Genomic DNA, 21,466 nt, shown 5'->3' on the forward strand with positions numbered 1-21,466 from the left:
CACAAAAACACACACACACACACACACACACACACACACACACACACACACACATGCACCGACCTGCACAAAGACGTCGCTCTGACAGAGAGACGAGGAGCCGTTGCAGAACTCCGGCAGGTCGCACTCATCTGTGCTGGCGCGACAAACCGTCCCGCCGGGCTGGAACTACACACGAGCACACACACGTGACATGACGGCCGCCATGCAACCATTGCGGCGATGACTTCCTGTGATGAGAGTACCCGACAGTTGTAGCAACACTCGCCAGTGGCGCATTCAGCTCCTGGCTTCAGTCTGCACGTCTTAAACTCGCAGCAGGGGTCGCTCTCGCACTCCTGTCACAAGTGCAAGTACATCAGCTCGCAACAAATACACACGGAATTGTGTGACTGCCCCCCCCCAACCCCCACACACACACAAATTCTCTCTCTCTCTCGCTCATGGGGACACACTCACACCCAGTTACACACAAGCACAAACAACATGCACGCAGGACATAACGCTTGTGCCACGAGTACGACCTGTTGCGATCCGCAGTCGCACTCCTCCCCGAAGTCGAGCAAGCCATTTCCACAGTAGGGGGCGCTGTAGGCCTCATCGGGCCGCGGCACGTTGAGGAGACACGAGCCGCCCGTGTGCAGCAGCATCTTCTCAAAGTCGTCGGCGCTGCAGCTGCTAAAGTTTCGGGAACCTCTGACGCCACAACACAACGCAGCACCATCTGTCACTACGAGTGTAGCCGTGTGCGTGTCCGTTTTGTGTGTGTGTGCGTATGAGTGGGTGTGTGCGTGTTGCGTGCCTTACGTGGCGCCGGAGTTCATGATACACGCTTGCGTGGGGCACGTGCAGGCCCGGCTGTCGTCGTGGTTCATGCCGAGGTTGTGACCGAGCTCGTGGGCCACGATGGAGGCGAAGGCGAACACGTTGTTGTTCGTGAACTACAAAGAGTCATACGGGAAGTGAGCATGTTACCTACAAATGCGTACGTGTTACCTGTATGTGTGTTTGCATGTGATTTGTATCAACTGCATGCGTGATGTATTTTTATTTTTTTTTTTTTACCTGTGCATTGGTTACCTGTACATATGTATGTGTGTCACCTGTGTACATTACCTGTATGTCTTACCAGTATGTGTGTGTTATTTACCTGAATATAGGTGTTATTATAACATACTGCATGTGCATATTACCTGAATGTGCGTTACGAGTACACGTGCTAGTTACCTAGATATACGTGTTGTGTTGCAAGTGTGTCTGTGTTACCTGTACATGTGTTAGCTGCGTGTTAAAACAACAAGCAAACAAACAAAAACATTTATATGTATTTTCACAAACGTACCGCGTTAATTCCACCACCATGAGTTCTCGAACAGACGGTGGCGATAAACGCCATCCCCGCTGTGTCCCCAAAACTCTTCGTCCTGCATCATGGCCATCGTCGTCGTCAGTATGAATGAGTGTGTGTGCGTGCGCGCACGTTCACACTCACAAGATGAGCTGCGCCGAGTCGTGTCGTCGACGGGGCAGCAGTTCCTTCTCTCTCCACTGGGTGAAGCGACTGAGCACCTCACCGGCGACCCCCTCCGTGCTGATCAGGTTCTGCCTGGTCCAGATCTCGAGGCCCACAAGGACCACCCGCACGTTAATCTGCGTGTAGATCTGCACACGCACACAACACCAATTCAGTGCGGGTATGCGCGTGCGTGTGCGCGCTTGCGTCTACTCACGCCATCGATGATGTTCGCCAAATGAACCATCTCCTCGCGTACCGCGCTCTCGTTCCTGTTCATGGTGTTGTACTGGCGGAAGGAATAATTGCAGGTTATGTCATCATGACCAGATTTATTATATTGAATCGATGTATGGTTACGCAGGTGTGTGCCTCCGTTTGCTGGTGTGCGTGTGCATGTGCCTCACCCTGTCATTGTCCACCACCAGCAGGAGTTCCACGTAGTGTGTGCGATGGAGAATGTCTCGCTTCACCTGGAGAGCGCACAGAGTTAGTGTGTTAGGTGTAAAGTGGTTCCACAACTTAAAAGTAGCTAGATGTATGAGTTTTTGGAGGTATACGGTTTTGCTGGATGATTTTTTTTCGTTTGTCATGAGCAGCGAACAATGAGTTATCTACACATATGTTAGGAATGTCCGCGAGCTTCATGCTAACACATAATAGGAAACTCCCAAGATGGGCTAATAAAACTAGCACCGATTTTGCAGTTGTTCAAACTGCTCAATGAATTCAACTGATCAATGCGTGCGGTCACCCTGCCATGCTGGCGGATCTCCTGTCGCTCTCCGAAGTGCGTATATTCCGTGTGGTTGTGACCGTGGTGGCGATGTGGCGTCCCGCATCCACGGGGCTGCGATGTCACATCCTGTAGGCGATACAGCAGGTGCTGCTCGGGGGCGGAGTCGAGAGGCTCAATGGCATAGCTGTCGTCGTCGAGATGCAGCACGCCCCTGCCGCATGACGCACCCGCACACGATACAACGCAACAATTATTGCAAACTGAAAACCTAAGTCGGCAGAAATATGCAAAACAGACACACGAAAAGTGATCGGCAGGCATGTGTGTTACATCTGCCTCAATGACATCAATGTGTGTGTGCTACCTGAGGCCGTTACAAATACTCATGGCGACAGACGATCCCTCCATGCCTTCAACAGAGCCCTGAAAATGACAATGATTCTATACACACACACACACACACACACACACACACACACACACACACACACAGAATTAAGTGTCCAAAGTTGGTTTGACGTGTTAGTGCGCGCCTGGGAGTGAGATTGTGTGTGGTACCTGGACGGCCGGCGTCGTCGTGACGATTTGTCCGTCCTGCGCGTACGTAAACACTTTGAAGTCGGCAGGCAGCAGCATCCTGAAAACAAGAAGGTCAATTTGTTTTGTCATTTAGCGAGCTCACGCACGACACGCGCCGCCATCCGAGGGACATAGTTGACAGCGAAAGAAGAAAACAGTTCGCTTGCTTCAATGAAGAAGATAAAAAACACAAGTTGGAGGTCAGCGAGACAGAGCTAACAATCTCGTTTGACGCTTTTTATCAGCGCGTAGCGGGAACACGCTGATAAAAAGCGCGTGGCGGCAACACGCCGTCTGCTCGTGTCGGTGCGCCGGATGCGAACGCGTCTCAGACAAGATGGCAATAGAAAATGGGAAACTTACTGTACAAAGCCAGTTTAACGTCAAGCTAGCATACAATCCTAATTTGTTATAAAGTGAAAACGATTGTCAAATGATTCTTAAAGCTTACGTCAAGATACAATTTTTCTTGACAATATTTTTTTTTTGTGTGCCCCTACTTGTCTCAACACAGCATTTGATGTCATTTTCAGTGGACAGCAAGCGGCAAAATGGCCGCCCCCTGAGTTGGATCGAAGTGGGTCGATTTTTCTGCAATATTCTCCAAAATGTTTCCGAATGTTAAGACTAGTGGGGGCGCATGCAACATATTGGAAAGGTAATTTTCGACTTAAGTTGGCCTTCAACAATTGTGACATTTTGCCATTAAAAAAAAACTGTTTCTGAAACTTGCTTGCCAAAAATGGGCCTTTTCACCTGAACGAAAAACATTTTCACTTCTTTTTAAAACTTGACATTATTTTTAGCATTTTGTGACATTTTTGTTAAAGAAATTACATGTTTTTGTGGAAAACAAATAAAAATACATATAAAATTTTTCTCCCCCCCCAAAAAAAGAAGAAGAATTACATTTGAAAACATCCTGACACAAACACCAAATGCTTTGGATGCTATCGAAACCTTTCATGCCAACTCACCGGTTCCGCTCCAGATGAACCACGTGGCGGCGTCCCGACACGTCGATGGCGTACGACACCTGCAACGGGAAGTGAGACACACACACACACACACACACACACACACACACACACACACACACACACACACTCGTGGTTATTCGCCAGAAAAACCTGATCACATGACCACCGGGTCACATGGCCTCAGCCCCACGTGCACTTTCACTCTCACTTCCTGTCTCAGTCATGACGACATCATTACAACTTCCTGTGTGCATGAACGTGTCCCAGAACAAGAATCAAACATTCCTTCATGCTACATCACTAAGTGCGGAAACGCCGACGCAGCAGCATTTTGTATGTGTGTGTGTGTGTGTGTGTGTGTGTGTGTGTGTGTGTGTGTGTGTGTGTGTGTGTGTGTGTGTGTGTGTGAGTGTGTGTGTGTGTATGAGTCTCTGAGGTGTGTGAGTGTGTGTCTGGCATAAGTGGTTTGTGCGTAGGTTTGCAGGACCTTATTAAATGTGTCTGTCTGTGTGCGTGTTATGCGCGTGGATCTTTGTTGTGTGAATGAGTGTGTCAGGAAAGACGCCGACTCCTCCTCCCTCAACTGAAAGTCAAAGAACTGCCAATGACATCGTGCTGTCAAATAATCATCGTCATCAACAACTTGCCGACAGGAAGTCATCGTTGCAATGACAGGAAGCGGGAGAGGTGGCAGGATGTGGGTGCGTCAGTTGATCAAATGCTCAGCGTGTACTACAGAGTTCAGAGGTCACACAGTCTCGCTCACACTCACACCCAGAGACACGTAAAAAAAAAAAACGAGTGAAATCTCTGCACCTGATTGGGCGGCGAGCCGTCGGCGTTCCGCCTCCACCGGCCTCCTATTGGGCGAGGCAACGTCAACTGATAGGAGGACAGATGCTGCGTCTGCTGGGAGTCTGGATGACACGAACAAAAACACACTTAGCATCTTTGCTCAGCCAGTACACACACAAACTGCATGCATGGTTAAACAACACACACAGACAGACGATTGACCTCCTGCCGGGAGCGAGGCCGTGCTAAGTTAAGCTAAGTTAAGCCAAGCCGCTTAAGCCGTCAGGTGACAGCGAGACAGCACGCACCTTCTCTGAAAGCCTACAGTGGGCTAACGCCAAATGTTGTCATTTGGTGGTGAAGTGCAGAAATACAGAGAGAAAAGGGATGTTTTGGGGGGATTAAAACAGAGCTGCAGACTCGACATATAGGGGGCAGCCCACTCAGCACCTATCAGGGTGGGAGAGTCTTGGATTGCTGTTTGAGTCTCAGAGAAGCATCCAGCACACCTGCGACCCTCGTGAGGATAAGCGGATTAGAAAATGGATGGATGGATGGATGGATGGATAGATGGATGGTGCCGCATGTCACATACACCCCAAACCAAGAGAGGGCAGAGTGTGAACATAATGTTGTCTGCAAGGCAATTCGTGGTAGATCAAAAACATCCCAAATTAACGTGAAGTTGAGCATCCAAGAAGCTTCTAGAACACAGGTGTCAAACTCAAAGCCCGGGGGCCAGATCCGGGCCACCACTGCATCTTATGTGGCCCGCAAGAGCAAATCAAACATGTCAACTCCCATGATGCTGGGTAAAATCTGTACCAAAATTTAAAATTCTCATCTGTAATAAATAAGAAGGATATTGTAAGCATTTTCTTGTAACCAAACCCGTCATGACAGGAACCGAAACAAAAGTGGAGTAAACCGTTATTCTTGACTTCTTCATATTGTTTCAGTCATAAGTTTCAAGTTTCAATTTTCAAGTCAACTTCATTGTCAAATGTGCCTCCAAGGGAAACGGTAACTAAAATATGGCCCCCGACAAAAAAATTAGTTTGCCCCCCCCCCCCCGTGCGTGTAAAGCAGCCATGAGAGTGAGCAGTCGACTTCCGCCTCATCCTCACCTCCACTTTGTCCACTTCCGGTCATCAGAAGCAGCAAACAGCAGATTTCCAGCAGCATTTCTCTTCGTCCACTCAAAGCCATCACCATCATCTTCGTCTTTCGGACTCGACCTCTTGCTCCTTCGTGAAATGCCGACGGTCGCTGGGAGCTCTCGTGTCGCCTCCCACTCCTCAGCCGTATCCAGCCGTGTTCTCCCTCCGCGTGGCCATTAAAGTCCAAGCGAGGCGGTTCCGTCTCGTTGGCCTTTGGGCGTCGATTCGAACCCGAACCAAACCGACCGTTCGACCTGCGAACACACTTCGACAACGTTCCACCGAGGTGACGTCACTTTCGACTTATCCGGAAAGAGCCGAAGTTTGTGTCCGAGCGGAGACCCCCGAACAATCCCGAACGCGCGATTTTGTCTTGGCTAGGAATTCCCCGTGGTGTTTCTTGTGGTTTCTTTTGTCCTTTCCGTCCCGTGCTGGTGGTTTTTGGCGTGTGTATGCAGCCAAAAACATACGTCCCATTGGGCAGCCGTCGCCCTGCGACCCAACACACAACCGGTCCTGACGTGACGTCACATTCATCTTCTCCGGAAAGCGTCGAGCACAGCCCCCTTCCTCCCCCGGGCATTGCCGAACGGGCCTTCAAAATAAGATGTCCAGTCCTCTTTTGGAATAGATGTGTTTACATTTTCATTTAATGTACTCTTTACTTTACTAAATTCATGGATGAAGCACCAACACAGTAATTTCTTATATCAAATGGAGAACAATGTTAGCAGTTGGTACATAAAACCTTTTTGAAAGTAAGAGCTACTTCTTGGCTCCTGATTAGTTCAATGGGCCCCCAATTTGATACACATCTCCGAAATTACACATTTGCTCACATATTAATATTGTCATGCTAATTAATAAACAGCAGCATGCAAAATTTAATTTCTATTAATTCCTGTCAGTGTTTACAGGTTCAAATAATACTATGCAACATTCCTAGAAAGTCATCATGTCCGATCACAAGATATCAGTAGTAGTTTGTCTGCCCTGTTGGTGGTTGAGGTCATAAGGATCACCAATTCGAACATTCAATGAGCCCCGGAACAAACCAATGCGCCAACCTCCTACATGGCCTATGTGACATCACAGAAAGTGTAGAAGTTATTTGAAAAGTGTTTTGCATCATGAACTGAATACAAGTACCAAAAAAGTGGGTAAACAGTTGCTACCTGCTTACATGGGGTATAGGGAGCAAGCTGGCCTGTGAGTAGTGAAAATTTGCATATAATTGACAGCCATAATAAATGCATAGAAAATGTTCCATGGGATAAATTTTGTTGTATTGGTGGAAAAATATCTGTAAAATTTTTTTAAGAAACTGAAAACCAAATCCATGAATAGGAGGCTCTGTGGCCACCAAACCGCAAGCATGCGGTGGTCCACGATATTAGGAATCCAAATTAGTCACCAGACCCTTGGCGATTTTCAAGAACACCAAGGCTACAGTTGGAACCATACAAAATGCTTTTATTTTTTTGTCATGAGCTCTTTCCTGTCAGATGACAAATCTTATCCGCTCATTTTGTAGAAGACGAGCAGTCTGTTTTGAAACCAACTAAAACACCAAATATGTATGTCCTGAACATTTGAACACGTCAGAGTTCTGAGGAGAGTTCCTATTATGAGCGACTGAGCTGTCTGTACAGCTGGATGGTCAAGGACTGGATTTCAGGGTCTCCGGGCCTGATGTCGAGAGCCTTGAGGAACAAATCCAGAGCCTCGCCGAGTTGCCCTCGGTTGAACGACTCGCGGCCTCGCGTCACCAGCGACTCATAGGCGTCGACGCACTCCACCCCGGCCTTGGCGGCACACTGCTCGAACCTCTCGGAGGACGTCAGCTCGGGCTCACTGGTTGACTCTTCCAGGTGACTGCTCCGGGGATCCAACTCCTCCTCTTCCTCCTCCTCCACTTCTTCCACTTCTTCCTCTTCGACGACTTCTTCATCTGAATTTAGCGGCTCTCCGGTGGTGTCCTCCGTCCGAGCGCTCGCATCTTCCTGCCCGCACTCGTCAGAAGACCTGGCTGAACGCTCCTTGCTCTTGCCGTCTTGGAGGATAGAGCGCACGAAGGAGCGGCGTGACGCCACCGACACATTTCCACGGACGCTCTTTCTAGAGCCGATGAACGGCGAGGATTTGGCCTTTCCGTCCCGTGCTGGTGGTTTTTGGCGTGTGTATGCAGCCAAAAACATACGTCCCATTGGGCAGCCGTCGCCCTGCGACCCAACACACAACCGGTCCTGACGTGACGTCACATTCATCTTCTCCGGAAAGCGTCGAGCACAGCCCCCTTCCTCCCCCGGGCATTGCCGAACGGGCCTTCAAAATAAGATGTCCAGTCCTCTTTTGGAATAGATGTGTTTACATTTTCATTTAATGTACTCTTTACTTTACTAAATTCATGGATGAAGCACCAACACAGTAATTTCTTATATCAAATGGAGAACAATGTTAGCAGTTGGTACATAAAACCTTTTTGAAAGTAAGAGCTACTTCTTGGCTCCTGATTAGTTCAATGGGCCCCCAATTTGATACACATCTCCGAAATTACACATTTGCTCACATATTAATATTGTCATGCTAATTAATAAACAGCAGCATGCAAAATTTAATTTCTATTAATTCCTGTCAGTGTTTACAGGTTCAAATAATACTATGCAACATTCCTAGAAAGTCATCATGTCCGATCACAAGATATCAGTAGTAGTTTGTCTGCCCTGTTGGTGGTTGAGGTCATAAGGATCACCAATTCGAACATTCAATGAGCCCCGGAACAAACCAATGCGCCAACCTCCTACATGGCCTATGTGACATCACAGAAAGTGTAGAAGTTATTTGAAAAGTGTTTTGCATCATGAACTGAATACAAGTACCAAAAAAGTGGGTAAACAGTTGCTACCTGCTTACATGGGGTATAGGGAGCAAGCTGGCCTGTGAGTAGTGAAAATTTGCATATAATTGACAGCCATAATAAATGCATAGAAAATGTTCCATGGGATAAATTTTGTTGTATTGGTGGAAAAATATCTGTAAAATTTTTTTAAGAAACTGAAAACCAAATCCATGAATAGGAGGCTCTGTGGCCACCAAACCGCAAGCATGCGGTGGTCCACGATATTAGGAATCCAAATTAGTCACCAGACCCTTGGCGATTTTCAAGAACACCAAGGCTACAGTTGGAACCATACAAAATGCTTTTATTTTTTTGTCATGAGCTCTTTCCTGTCAGATGACAAATCTTATCCGCTCATTTTGTAGAAGACGAGCAGTCTGTTTTGAAACCAACTAAAACACCAAATATGTATGTCCTGAACATTTGAACACGTCAGAGTTCTGAGGAGAGTTCCTATTATGAGCGACTGAGCTGTCTGTACAGCTGGATGGTCAAGGACTGGATTTCAGGGTCTCCGGGCCTGATGTCGAGAGCCTTGAGGAACAAATCCAGAGCCTCGCCGAGTTGCCCTCGGTTGAACGACTCGCGGCCTCGCGTCACCAGCGACTCATAGGCGTCGACGCACTCCACCCCGGCCTTGGCGGCACACTGCTCGAACCTCTCGGAGGACGTCAGCTCGGGCTCACTGGTTGACTCTTCCAGGTGACTGCTCCGGGGATCCAACTCCTCCTCTTCCTCCTCCTCCACTTCTTCCACTTCTTCCTCTTCGACGACTTCTTCATCTGAATTTAGCGGCTCTCCGGTGGTGTCCTCCGTCCGAGCGCTCGCATCTTCCTGCCCGCACTCGTCAGAAGACCTGGCTGAACGCTCCTTGCTCTTGCCGTCTTGGAGGATAGAGCGCACGAAGGAGCGGCGTGACGCCACCGACACATTTCCACGGACGCTCTTTCTAGAGCCGATGAACGGCGTGGATTTGGGCGTGGACGATCCATGCGGCGGCAGGTTTTTGAACGCAGCCTTCGACGACTGCGGTATGACCTCCTCGCCCACCACCACCTCTACTTCTTCTTCTTCTTCGCTGTCATAAATGATGGGCACTATCTTCTTCCTCTTGGTAGTGGCGATAAGAGACCCGTCCGTATCGGAGACGTTGGACTTCATGCTGAGTCCGAGCTGCCTCTCCGTCAGGGATTTGCCCACATCGAAGGTTCCTGACATCTGGAGCTGTGACAGCAGCTTCTCCTCCTCCTCATCATCATCATTATCCTGGTACAGGATGTCGCTCTCCTTGTCCAGCTGAATTGGGGACAGGAGCTTCGTTTCCTTATCCTGGTACAGGATGTCTTTCTCCCCCAGCCGCAGTTGGGACTGACGCTTCTTCTCTTCATCCTGGTAGGAGAGCTCGCTCTCCTCCAACTGTAGGTTGAAGTTCCCTTCTATCAGCTCTGAGCCGCTGGCGCTAACTCGCGACCAGGAGTCGTTTCTTAAACTGGACGAGGACGACTGCAGGGCGGAAAGTCTTTTGCTCTGGAAGGGTTTCATCGGACTGCCGTCCAAATTTGAGTTGTTCAGGTCTTCGTTGTCGCTGATGTGGATCGAAGCATCCGGAGGAACTCTCCTTACTCCCTTGGAAAAGGCTCCGACTTCTCCATCATCAGCAGCACTCCCCTTACCTCCTCCTTCCTGACTCGCTTCCTTTAGGAGCTTTTCTTGATTCCCTGCAGACCAGCTTTCATCCCGAGTGAGATCGATTGGACCCTCCTTGCTGTCACTCGCTCGTTCTGGGTCCACCCGGGCCGGTGACGAACTGCTGTGGCGTGGCGAACATGTGAGACTGGATCTGCGCTTGCCAGATTTCTTCTCCTTCAAGGGTTCTTCACGCTCACTCGCCGACTTTCGCCTCCGCGCTGGCTCGTTCGTGGACTCCAAGATGGTTGCAAACTGCATATGCAGATGCGACTCAGCCTTCACCAGCTCCTGGGCCTTCTGGACACGCCCTTCAATGTACTGTTGCTCTTCTTGGTCCTGAAGGTCCTCGTCAAGGTCCACGTTGAGGGAAAACATGAGGTCGTGATCGGAGATTCCGAACATGTCCATGGCGTGGAGATGGGCAAGGTGAATTTCCAGGTCGGGGTCAGTGCTTCGGTGTTTGGCGTGCAGGGACTGCAGCAGAAGCTGCGTGGAGGAGGACCTGGTGTCCTCCAGGCTGAAGAGCTCCCGCAGCTCCTGCTGGCTGAAGTAGCGGAAAGGGTTCTTCTTGTCGCCAGTGGTCTGCCGGATCAGCGAGTCCTTGAAGACCTGCCGTCTGTAGATCTTCTCCTCCACCGTGCCGCACGTGATGAGTCGGTAGATGACCACGTTCTTGGTCTGGCCGATGCGGTACGCCCTGTCCACCGCCTGGGCGTCGGTCGCTGGGTTCCAGCTGGGATCATAGATGACCACCCTGTCAGCCGCCGTCAGGGTGATGCCGACACCACCCACCTGGGTGGTGAGGAGGAAGACGGAGTAGCTGTTGTCCGTCTGGAAAAGGGTAATGAGTCGCTCTCGCTCCGCCACCTGCGTGATGGACCCATCCAGCCGCAGGACTTTGAACCCTTGGTTCTTCAGGATACGCTGGAGGATGTCCAGCACCATCCTGTAGTGGGCGAAGACCAGCGTGCGGTGGCCTTCATGCCGCAGACGCTTGAGGAGAGCTATCAGGAAAGCCAATTTACCGGACTCGGCTATCAGAGTGTCATCGGGAACGTGGGCGATACTCTGACTGCCCATCTCATCGTCGTCGACGCTCTGCCGAGCCTCCCTGAGACCCAAGGTGGAGGTGGCTCTGGCAGAGAGAAGCCTCGGGTGGTCGCAGAGCTTCTTCAGAATGGTCAGCTCGGCAAGAGGCGACCTGGATGTCATGAGCAGCTCCTTGATGTGTTCCAGAGAAATGAACTTCCAGTAGATCTCCTCCTGGATGCCACTGAGGTACGTCCACACAATTAGGTCGTTTTTCCTGGTCAGTGTGGGCATGCTGACCCCACAGTCCTTCTGATCATCAGACTCCTTCTCCTTCTTCTCCTCTGCACTCTGAGACTGTCCGGCGGCTCGCGTGTTGTCTTTGTTCTTCTGCACTTCAGCCTTTGTCCTGCGCAGGAAGTACGGTTGGATGATGGCCATGAGGTTCTCCGACATCCTGGACCCGAGGGCCTTTTCCCCCGGAGTGGCGTCCTTCTCCCGGGCGCGGGTGATGGGGTTTTCATACTCCATCTTGAAGGTTTTGGCCGTGCCCAGCAGAGTTCCTTGACAGGCAAAGTCGAACAGAGCCCACATCTCGCGGAGATTGTTTTGGACAGGGGTGCCAGTGAGCAGCACTCGGTTTTTGGACGGGATGGCGGAGGCGCTCTTGGCTGTTTTGGTGGTGCTGGTCTTGATCTTGTGGGCCTCGTCCAAGATCATGTAGTCCCATTTGAACTCGCGGCCCTGGTAGGACGACAGCTGCTGCCAGTTGTTCATTAGCATGGTGTACGTGGTGATGATCACGCCACTCCTCCTCTGGACCTTCTCCAAGTTCTTGGTCCGCTCGGCCTTGCTGGTGCCGTGAAACTCTTTGATCCGCATGCCAGGAGTCCATTTGTTAAACTCCTTGATCCAGTTGGTGATGAGCGAGGTGGGCATGACCAGCAAGGTGTGCTTGACCAACTCGTTGTCATACATTGCAGACAGGAAGGAAATGACCTGGATGGTTTTGCCCAGGCCCATGTCATCTGCCAAAATCCCACCTTTGCGCCCGTCCCTGTAGAGGCTGTACAAAAAGGCGACGCCGTTCCTTTGGTAGTCGTACAGTTTGTCGTAAAGCTCCTTGTACAGCTTTAGACCGCTCTTGTTGACGTCCACATACTCGTCGTCGTTCTCATCCTCCAGGTTCTGTGCCAAAAACTCCTCAATTTTCCCAATTCGCTTCTGGAGCTTGTCACTGCGGTGAATGTTGTAGGCCATCTTGAAGTGCTCCAAAGCTTTGTTCATCTCTCCCTGTCGGGCCGCATCTTTTCCGTCTTGGATGTGTCTGCAAGCAAAGAAAAGTCAGCACAGCCACTCTGAAGCACCCACCCGCACGTGACATCATTAATTTGTGACATCACTAACATGTGACATCATCCCATCAAAGAACGGGAGACTCAACCACACCAAAGCTTCACCTCAGCCGCAACTCAAACACTGGCACAGGCCCAGCAGCACTGACCTGGATTAGCACCCTCATCCACGCATGTTGTCATAAAGACTCATGCTGCACTCATATATAGAGCCATTCGCACAATGTAGATTTGGCAGCTCTGGTGGACAGCAATGGAAAATATGGTATGCATATTTTCAAGGACTATTTCTTAACTGAACATTTTCTTTATTGTTGTTCTAGACTTACACAAATGTGGGTCGCGAACTTAGGCAAACTTGGGGACCCACAGCTGGACGAGTGTTGAATCAAAACTAAAATTCTGGCTCGCAACACAGACCACCCATCCCCTTGCCACCCAAAAATGACCAGGCGACAGCTTGTATCTCAAAAAATAAATAAATAAATAAATAAATAAAATGATGAGCAAGTGAAGGTAGCACTGCTTTAGAAAATATGGTGCTTTGTTACCTATGGTAGACTTCCATGTTGTCCTCCTCCTCCATGGACAAAAACCTGAGAGGAAACCAACAAAGTCAGACATTGAACAAAGACCCCGCCTATGCTGTCGCTTGTAATGCATTATATGATGTTATAGGACAAACAAATTCGTCCTATCCAGTAAGTACTGAATGCATTTTCCTGCTCCTGAATGGCTATAAAAAAAGGCCTCTCAATGACACCCCCACAAGTTCCTGCATTTTAAGTGACATTGGAACTGCTGTTTTTCATGTTTCTGGCTATTTTGACGTAAATTGGTTGATCCAGAGCCCTTTTTGGGGGGGGGGGGGCTTCCGGTTTGTGAAGTTACTGTCAGCTGCCATGATGGCTCACATTTTCCCATCGCTACTGACAATGATTTCATTTTGCCTCCTAACTGTGACACATCGGTGACTGTCAATGTACATGAACAATTTCAGGAGCATTTGTTCATTCTCGGCTCGGAATTGTTATTTTTTTTGTCGGCATGGCTACTGCCAATGTAAAGTAAAAAAATATTGGACCGGCAAAACGTTGGAACATACCTGCGAGTACATTTGAACGAATTTGCAATTTAGCCGTCAAACGCAGCATTTTTTTTTTCCTGTAATGCCATGGGATATTAACTTTCACATCACGGATTTGCTCAAGTAAAATAATTCAGTCGGGTGAACGTTTTTGTGCATCCTCCTCTCTCACGCCGACTGCCTTCCGTCACTAGCTGAACATTTCCTGTTGTTGGACACGGTTTTCACCGGGCGAACTAACGTTAACTTACTTGTCCAGCTTGTCACCAAGCTCCTCCACGTCACCGTTTCCATTCATGTCTGGAGATTCTTTTTGTAAAAGGAACACTTGAACAAGTTTGTTGGCGATATCAAACTCAAGAAGGAAAAAAAGAGGCTGGGTTAACGTTTTCGAAGCAGGCTGTTTGCCCCGCCAATTTCCTCAAACTCGCACACGCAGGCGACGTGGTGACGTTACGGACGTTGTCCAATCCTTGGCAAGTAGAAGTTTGTGTAGGCGGGACATGGGGGGCGAGCCTACCCAATGAAATTAGTTGTAATGCTGCTCAGCGCCTAATTTCATTGGCTGGAAATCCCTTTTGAAGGCGTCGAACACTTTGGCCACTTCTCATTTGTATTAAAGTCAACTCCTCGCTCCACTGTTAAAACAACAACATCAACAACAAAACACTTCTCGCTCCTGTTTATTGTTTTGTAAACTATTTTAACAATCTTTATTGCAAAAACTCAGTTAACAAAACAAACTGTCATGGATACAAAAAAAGTAAACTCCTCGGTCCTCTGTTCAAAACAAAACAAAAAACAAAACAATCCTCGTCGCTGTTCACTGTTTTGTGTGCGTGTGTTTTTACGTAACAATCTTTGTTGCCAAAAAAATCAATTTACAAACCTGCCATGAATACAAAAAAACATTGTCACAAAAGATGAGCTGTTTTGTGAACGTTAACTACCAGAGATCCCTGGGTGTCGACTGACCTCGGGCGCGTTTTTTCACTCCGACGCCCGTACACTAATCTGACAGACAATGTGTGGGTTCGGAGAGACAAAGTGCTCTGCGCATCAATACATTTCCGAACACACTAACGCAGATTATGTTAACCAATCATGTGCTACTTGACGCATCTGCAATGTACAATTTCTGTGACGAATCCCAAAACCGCGATTCCAGTTTTAGTGTCCTCCAGTGGCCACTTTGTGCCACTGCTCGTGTTTGGTGATCAAATGTTGTGCGAGTCCTGAGTAATATTAGTTTTTAAAGGAAATTCCCTGATCATAAATGTGGACTGATGGGAGAATAGGAGTAAAAATGGGTCGTTATGTGTACAGTGGTCATGAAATCAAATTCAAAATGAGGAAAGCATGTTGGAGAGTGTTACGGAGGCTTTCCACTTTGAGTGCTGGTCCCTGAACGTCTCATTGCCTTGTCGAATTCAAACAGAGGTAACAGTCGTTTGCGTCTAAATTCGCGGTTAGCGGCTCCTTCCAGACATGCCCGTGGATGTAAACCAGTGGAGTGGCCCGCTGCAACTCCAAGAGGTGGAGGAGAAGCCCGGCCAGCCTCTGACCGTCAAATACGGCTCCGTGGAGATCGACGAGCTGGGCAAAGTGCTCACGCCCACGCAGGTTAGCTACATTAGCTTAGCTTGATCTAGCCTAGCCGAGTTGCTAGTTGTGGCAGGTAATGCGCGATCAAAGTTTTTATTTGTGAATACGAGAACATGTTTCAAAGCTACATCCGTTTATATGTCTGCCACACAAGTTCCTAGATCCAGTGGTGGCCCAGTTGGTGTCTTTGAAAATTCTAATTTCTCACCAAAATTCATGGTTTCCTTTTCAAGTACATTTTGTCACAAAATGTGTCATTTTAAATGCCGTATGTTTACCTTTTCGAGTAAAAGATAATACGTAAAACAGAAGGCAAACGTGTCTCAAACTTGTTAAAAAAAATGTCTGACATTTTTTAGGTTCACTTTTTCATTTGGAATATGATGACCTTTCACCCCCCCCCCCACCAGGTTCAGAACCGTCCCACATGCATCGAGTGGGAGGGATGTGACCCCAGCAAACTTTACACTTTAGTCCTGACTGACCCAGACGCCCCCAGCAGGGAACAGCCCAAATTCAGGTCACACCATTAACACACCTTGAGAAATAAATTCATTTTCATAAATGGGTCATTGATTTTCTATGTGATTATTTTACGTCAAATTTTCATAACGAATTCAAAAGTTTTCTTTGACTAAACCTAAAAATGTATAGCTTAATTGACATATTGGAATGTGTTCACGCAAACCTTGTCAAAACAAGTGAATGTGGACTTGTGTTTATCAGAGAGTGGCATCACTTCCTAGTGGTCAACATGAAAGGAAACGACGTGTCCTCTGGTGTCGTCTTATCCGACTATGTCGGTTCCGGTCCTCCTGAGGGAACAGGTGACACAATTAGAAAGTAAAAGTTGGAAGAAAATGGAATCCAAGTTATGGAAAATGGGAAGCGAGCGATGGCATTTCCTGTGTGCAGGTCTCCACCGCTACGTTTGGCTGGTGTACAGCCAGACGGGAGCGCTGTCGTGCACCGAGCCCGTTCTCACCAACCGCTCGGGCAACGGCCGCGGCAAGTTCAGCGTCGGCGCTTTCCGCCGCAAGTACGGGCTGGCCGCACCCGTCGCCGCCACCTGCTACCAGGCCCAATGGGACGACTATGTGCCCAAACTCTACAAGCAGCTGGCGGGAAAGTAGGACTGCTCCTCCTTTGCACGAAACAGCCAACAATGAAGAATCGGGGGCTGCCGTTTCACCTGGCGCACATCAATGGATTGAATCAATAAAGCTGCTTCATAATCACCTTGTCTGCTTCAGATCACTGACCGGCTTGACTGCCTCTCTCTGGTTACTCCCCTCCACATTTTCACAGCCCTAAAAAAAGTTTTTAATAACTAAAATGCATTAAAATTGTCATTTATATTTTAAGCAGGGATGGGCGAGTACCATTTTCGGGCCACTATTGACCTTATTTTAAGGTATCAGGTGTTTGTGGAGGCTGCCGACACAAGAATAAGCCGACAAGTCCTCTGCAGTAGTTGGCGCTACACTGCAGCAGTTTGAGACGGTTATTATGTGTCAGAAAGCTCTTCACATTTTTTGTCATTGTGTGAAATGAAATTTTATGTAGCAAAAGTACTAGAAATATCGTAAGTACTCAAAGTGATTTCAAGGACTGGTATCGGTCTGGAAAAAATGGTATTTTAATATCGGCCGTCCTACAATCACATAAAAGGTAAAATTAGAAGCAAATATTTTCATTTAACGAGCATTATTTTGACGTTTCACAATTTGAATAAAAAATGAGTTCACTTGGAAATTTCAGTGCAAAAATAGTGAAAAGATTGATAAAATGAAGAGTAAAAGTCAAATCTTGCAAGGGTAACGTGGAATTATTATTTTTTCAATGAAAGTCAGTGGATTTTGGAAAAAAATGTAACTTTTTAAAGAATTTAAAGTCAATGTGAATGTCTGAGTGATTAAAAAAAACAATGGTATTGATTTGAATTAGGTTCATGGCAGAAATTTAGAAGTGGAATTGTTTTAATTCACTGCACAAAGTCACCGATTTGAATAAAAAAATCAAATTTGAGTAATATAGTTAAGTCAAAGTTGTCACAAAAATCTTTTCCTCAAATTAATTCAGTGTGAAAACTTGGTGACTAGAATACAAAACAGCATCAAAAAAACTGGTGGCAAGTTGGTATTGATTTTTTTGTTAATCATATAAATGTACTTATAAATTTGGCAAATTTGAAAAAAAATCATGAAAAAATAAAACATGAAATTCAAACTTTTTATAAGCCCCAAACGCACCGGTGTACTCGAAGAAGAGGAGGGTGGGACGTGGGTGTTGTGTCATGAGCACTTTATTTACAAATATAATTGAAAGCGTGTCAACACCTTCGCGCTTCCCGTTGGGCCGAGCGCGGTCGGTTGCTGGCCGTGATTAAAGTGCATGCAATCATCCTCATCATCGTCGGAAGAAGAAAATCGGAACACTTGAATCGGAGAAGGGAAAACGTGTGGGTTTTTGTTTTGCCAGTGAAATCGCAGTTAAAATACAATATATGAAAATAAGTAAAAGCTCTCCGTCAAATCCTTGGGTTCAAAGTCGGCGCGTGCTAGCGAGCCCTTTTGTGCTGGAATCCACTCGTCACCTGACGATGACGATTTTTCATCGTCTTCTTCTTCTTCTTCTTGTTCTTCACAGCGGCTGCCAGTGCGGAGGCAAAGGCTCCGAATGGTGCTCCCGCGGATTGGCTGTCTGAAGAAGATGGGGAAGGGGAAGGGGGATGGGGTGGGGCCTGGCCAAAGCCGCTGGGGTGAGCCGACCGGCGCCCGCCCCTCATCTGTAGTCGTCCTTGGCCCAGTCGAGCGCCGCGGCCAAGTTGGCGAAGCCCAGCCGCGCGCTCTCCGCATCAAAGGCGTCCAGCTCGCGCTCCTCGCGCTCCAGCAGATGCTTGATGCGCTCCGTGCGATCCTTCTGCACCGACAGCAACTCCTCCTCCATCTGACCACAACAACAACAACAACACACTCGCTTTCTTATTTTAAGTTTCAGTCCGAAGATCACTTTCACTTTAAACGAGATAAACTCCACGTCGCCGTTCCTTCCGCTTCAGGTCCGTTTTGTTGGCACGTGACAACAAAATCTAGATATTTTTATTCCCAGCAAGACCAACGTTATCAAGAAGAGCTGGAATAATGGGGGCAAAACGGTGTCAAAACGTGTGTTTAGGCCGAACTTTGAAATCACATTCTGTTGATGACTTGTTGCGCGTCCGCGAAGGCAATACACGAAAAGGAAGAGAGGAAATGGACAACCAATTACTGTTCATTTTACTTTTAGTATGAAAAACCAAAGTAACGTTGATTAACGTCCTGACAATCTCTATATCCCCCCCCCCACACACACACACACCCAAACATCACAGGCACGCCGCCAGTCCTGCTGGAGTTGTTTGTGCAAAGTATGACGTCATGTGTTTTGGAGCGCCACGTCCCCGGGCGGCCAGCAGAGGGCGACAGGCGACGCCACAACGCCACCGTACCGCCTCGTCCGTGGTCTGCACACATGACATCATCGCCACACGCTCTCCTTTCAGCGCGCGCACGCATATCAATCACAGGGAAAATTCACAAACACGCATTCATTTACGCGCACACCAAAACGTGGAGCCCACGCACACCTGCAGTCACCGTGCAGAAACAATGGCAAGTTATCGAGGTCAGACATTCTGAGAGCTTTCCCAGACTGCAAACGTGACATTTTGTAGCTTGGTGGTGGTCCTCGTCAAGGTTCACATTTTGGGTGACCTATAAAATTGCCTCGGGATTTTATTTATTTATTTTTTGACGAATTCACCCCTGGATGCTCGTTTTACTTAGCAGCCAGAAACTTGGTACATCTGCCCATCATGAGAAGAAAATAAAGTGTCATGAAGCTAGTGGTGAAAACATACAGGTCAGCCATTTTGGCTCTGTAACACGCTCCAGAATCTCGTCAAAGAATTCAGCTTCACTTGCGAGTAACCATTAGCATGGGCAGGCCCACCAAAGAAAAGGGGTTTGCAGGCATGGGTGCAAAGAGCCCAAAGGCCCCCGTTTGTACCTTTTGCTCGAGGTGGGCACGTCGGAGCGAGACTTTCTGCTCGAGCTTGTGTCGCTCGCGCTCGTGCTGCGCGTCCGTCTGCATCTTGATTTTGCTCTGGTAGGCGTTGAGCAGCTCCAGCTCCTGCTGCAGCTGCTGCCGAAGCGCCTGGCACTCCGCCTCCTGGGACTCGTCCAGGCGCAGCTGAGCCGCGACAACACGACGACAGAACAAAATCACAACGTGAGGCCTTCATCCCCCACAAAACACATGTATGTGGCGCAAAAGCTATTGGACAGGTTGGGGGAAAATGCTCCCTGGCAAAACAAGAGTATTTATTGCATCAAGGAATTTTTTTTTTTTTTTTTTTTTTTGGGGGGTGCCAGAAAATGTATTTGAAAAAAAAAAGGCTTGTAAAGCTCGGAAAATTAAATGGTCATTTAGCAGGGGAACTGTCATGAAGTGAAATGTAACAAGGAAAAAGTAAAATTTCTGAAAGTTAGCGAGAAAGTGTTTTCGTTTGCGCATCGCTCCACCGGTAAACAGCAAATTTGAATGATGCAAGGCTTCTAGATGTCCTTATATTTATTTTTCACGCTAAATTTTTCTCCTAGCACATCAGGTTTTTGAGATATTGTCATGCTTTGTTTTTTTTTTTTAATTTTAATTTTATTTTGATGTTTGACCTCTACAAGCTTGCGCAATACGTTGATAGCAGAGACGTTGCCGAAAAAAAAATGTCCACCTGTTGCTCAACCGATCGGGGCTTTTGTGTGAGGAGATGCGCGTTGCGCCGTTGTGGGTACGCACCGCCTGCGAGGCCATCATGTGGTTGATGCTGTGCTCGTAGCGCTCGGCGAGGACGGCCAGCTTGCGCGTGTGCTCGTCCTTGAGCGCCTTGAGGACGCTCTTGTGCTCGCCCTTGGGCGTCACCTCCAATTGGTGGTGGCGTAACGCCTTGTACTGCTTGCTTTGCACCTTGCACGTGTCCTGGAACTGCTTCTTGATGGCCAGCTCCAGCGACTGCATGCACAACAACAACAACAACGTGACGTGAGGAAGCTGCATGAGAAAAACTTTTCATTTCATTTTTAAAAGGGATAACGTTTTTTCCGAGGTGCGTGAGAGAAAAAAAACAAAGTCTTCTTGTAACAGCCACCTTGATGTTCTTGGGCTGCTGCCGCAGCTGCATGACGTGTTTACGGTGGAGCTCCCTCTGGCGTCGGCCGTTGTACTCCATCTGGTTGTCGAGCTCCGTCTGGTGCTGCAGGCGGATCAGGTCCTCGCGCAGCTTCTGCAGGCTGCGCAGCTGCCGGCCCTCCAGCTCCTGCGTGGACTCGTCGTGGCGGATGAGCGTGGCGTGCTCCAGCTCCTTCTGGCTCTTCTTCTTGTTCAGCTCCTGAACCACCACACCGCGACAAATTCCAACCCTCTGGCTTTTTTTGTCAAAGGCAACAAATCTTCAACTCGAACCGCAATGTTGACAACGCTGCGATACTCCCACTGTGCACATCTTCTTTATCAGCTGCCCTTTTCTTTGTGATGGAGCGCGCACGTGTGCGGCGTTGTGGGTGTGGCGCGTACCTCTCGCATGTGCTCCTGCTCCAGGCGGTGGCGGGCGAGCAGGGCGCTGCGCTTGAAGGCGCGCGCGTGGCGCTCCAGCCGCAGGCGCTGGCGGGCCAGCAGGTCGGCCTCCTCCTCGGCCTGCGAGTGCTGCATGTTCTCCTTGTGTTTGGACAGACGCTCCTGCTTCTCCTTCTTCGGCGTGCTCGCGTCCTCGCTCATCTCCTGCCGTGCGACCGCAACGACGACGACAATGTCACAGATGACTCGCGTTTGGGAAAGTCAAAGGCTGCGCCCCACGTACGGCCAACAACTCGTAGGCGTTTTGTAAAGAAAAGACAACTTAGCAATCAACAACCTGACTAGCAGCCGTTTATATCTTTTTTTTTTGCGGGGGGGGGGGGGTTGTTTGTTTTTTTTACCTTTCACAAATCTTTTTTTTTC

At 48.4% G+C, this 21,466-nt stretch overlaps 5 protein-coding genes across 10 annotated transcripts in view; 1 reads left to right on the plus strand and 4 right to left on the minus strand.

Moving 5' to 3' along the window:
• LOC109525335 (disintegrin and metalloproteinase domain-containing protein 9) overlaps window positions 1-6,283 on the minus strand; it is an 11,518-nt gene extending 5,235 nt beyond the window's left edge. Inside the window, exons 1-14 of the mRNA XM_019885772.1 lie at window positions 5,734-6,283; window positions 4,628-4,728; window positions 3,809-3,867; window positions 2,811-2,889; window positions 2,617-2,693; window positions 2,268-2,463; window positions 1,921-1,986; window positions 1,731-1,802; window positions 1,493-1,662; window positions 1,343-1,424; window positions 808-941; window positions 525-696; window positions 246-338; window positions 59-168 (exon numbers count right to left, since the gene is read on the minus strand). Of these exons, the coding sequence (XP_019741331.1) occupies window positions 59-168; window positions 246-338; window positions 525-696; window positions 808-941; window positions 1,343-1,424; window positions 1,493-1,662; window positions 1,731-1,802; window positions 1,921-1,986; window positions 2,268-2,463; window positions 2,617-2,693; window positions 2,811-2,889; window positions 3,809-3,867; window positions 4,628-4,728; window positions 5,734-5,824 (1,502 nt within the window). The 5' untranslated portion in view covers window positions 5,825-6,283. The remainder of the gene's footprint in view (window positions 1-58; window positions 169-245; window positions 339-524; window positions 697-807; window positions 942-1,342; window positions 1,425-1,492; window positions 1,663-1,730; window positions 1,803-1,920; window positions 1,987-2,267; window positions 2,464-2,616; window positions 2,694-2,810; window positions 2,890-3,808; window positions 3,868-4,627; window positions 4,729-5,733) is intronic.
• Window positions 6,284-6,635: 352 nt separating this feature from the next.
• LOC109525145 (DNA excision repair protein ERCC-6-like) lies at window positions 6,636-7,973 on the minus strand. The gene has a single exon (XM_019885435.1). It carries the CDS (start codon window positions 7,971-7,973, stop codon window positions 7,392-7,394), a length of 582 nt encoding a protein of 193 aa, XP_019740994.1. The 3' UTR covers window positions 6,636-7,391.
• A 392-nt stretch (window positions 7,974-8,365) lies between these two features.
• ercc6l (excision repair cross-complementation group 6-like) lies at window positions 8,366-14,281 on the minus strand. 2 transcript variants are annotated; one of them, XM_019885654.1, is made up of 4 exons: window positions 14,077-14,281; window positions 13,290-13,334; window positions 9,541-12,710; window positions 8,366-9,507 (listed from the first exon to the last, which is right to left on the minus strand). In XM_019885654.1, exons 1-4 carry the CDS (start codon window positions 14,121-14,123, stop codon window positions 9,122-9,124), a joined length of 3,648 nt encoding a protein of 1,215 aa, XP_019741213.1. In that variant the 5' UTR covers window positions 14,124-14,281; the 3' UTR covers window positions 8,366-9,121. The 2 variants fall into 2 exon arrangements, with proteins under 2 accessions (XP_019741213.1, XP_019741212.1); XM_019885653.1 differs by having other exon boundaries at window positions 8,366-12,710.
• An 895-nt stretch (window positions 14,282-15,176) lies between these two features.
• pebp1 (phosphatidylethanolamine binding protein 1) lies at window positions 15,177-16,668 on the plus strand. The gene is made up of 4 exons (XM_019885766.1): window positions 15,177-15,448; window positions 15,841-15,950; window positions 16,157-16,257; window positions 16,346-16,668. The coding sequence occupies exons 1-4, from the start codon at window positions 15,314-15,316 to the stop codon at window positions 16,561-16,563; spliced, it is 564 nt and encodes a 187-aa protein (XP_019741325.1). The 5' UTR covers window positions 15,177-15,313; the 3' UTR covers window positions 16,564-16,668.
• A 1,513-nt stretch (window positions 16,669-18,181) lies between these two features.
• Window positions 18,182-21,466, minus strand: part of taok3a (TAO kinase 3a) — a 31,927-nt gene continuing 28,642 nt past the window's right edge. For all 5 annotated transcript variants that reach the window (XM_019885667.1, XM_019885669.1, XM_019885670.1 and 2 more), the window contains 5 exons: window positions 21,044-21,247; window positions 20,619-20,858; window positions 20,270-20,482; window positions 19,481-19,663; window positions 18,182-18,379 (listed from right to left, as the gene is read on the minus strand). In XM_019885667.1, the coding sequence (XP_019741226.1) occupies window positions 18,215-18,379; window positions 19,481-19,663; window positions 20,270-20,482; window positions 20,619-20,858; window positions 21,044-21,247 (1,005 nt within the window). In that variant the 3' untranslated portion in view covers window positions 18,182-18,214. The remainder of the gene's footprint in view (window positions 18,380-19,480; window positions 19,664-20,269; window positions 20,483-20,618; window positions 20,859-21,043; window positions 21,248-21,466) is intronic.

This window comes from Hippocampus comes, unplaced genomic scaffold (assembly GCF_001891065.2).
Source record: "Hippocampus comes isolate QL1 unplaced genomic scaffold, H_comes_QL1_v1.1 scaffold78, whole genome shotgun sequence".
Classification (NCBI taxonomy): domain Eukaryota; kingdom Metazoa; phylum Chordata; class Actinopteri; order Syngnathiformes; family Syngnathidae; genus Hippocampus; species Hippocampus comes.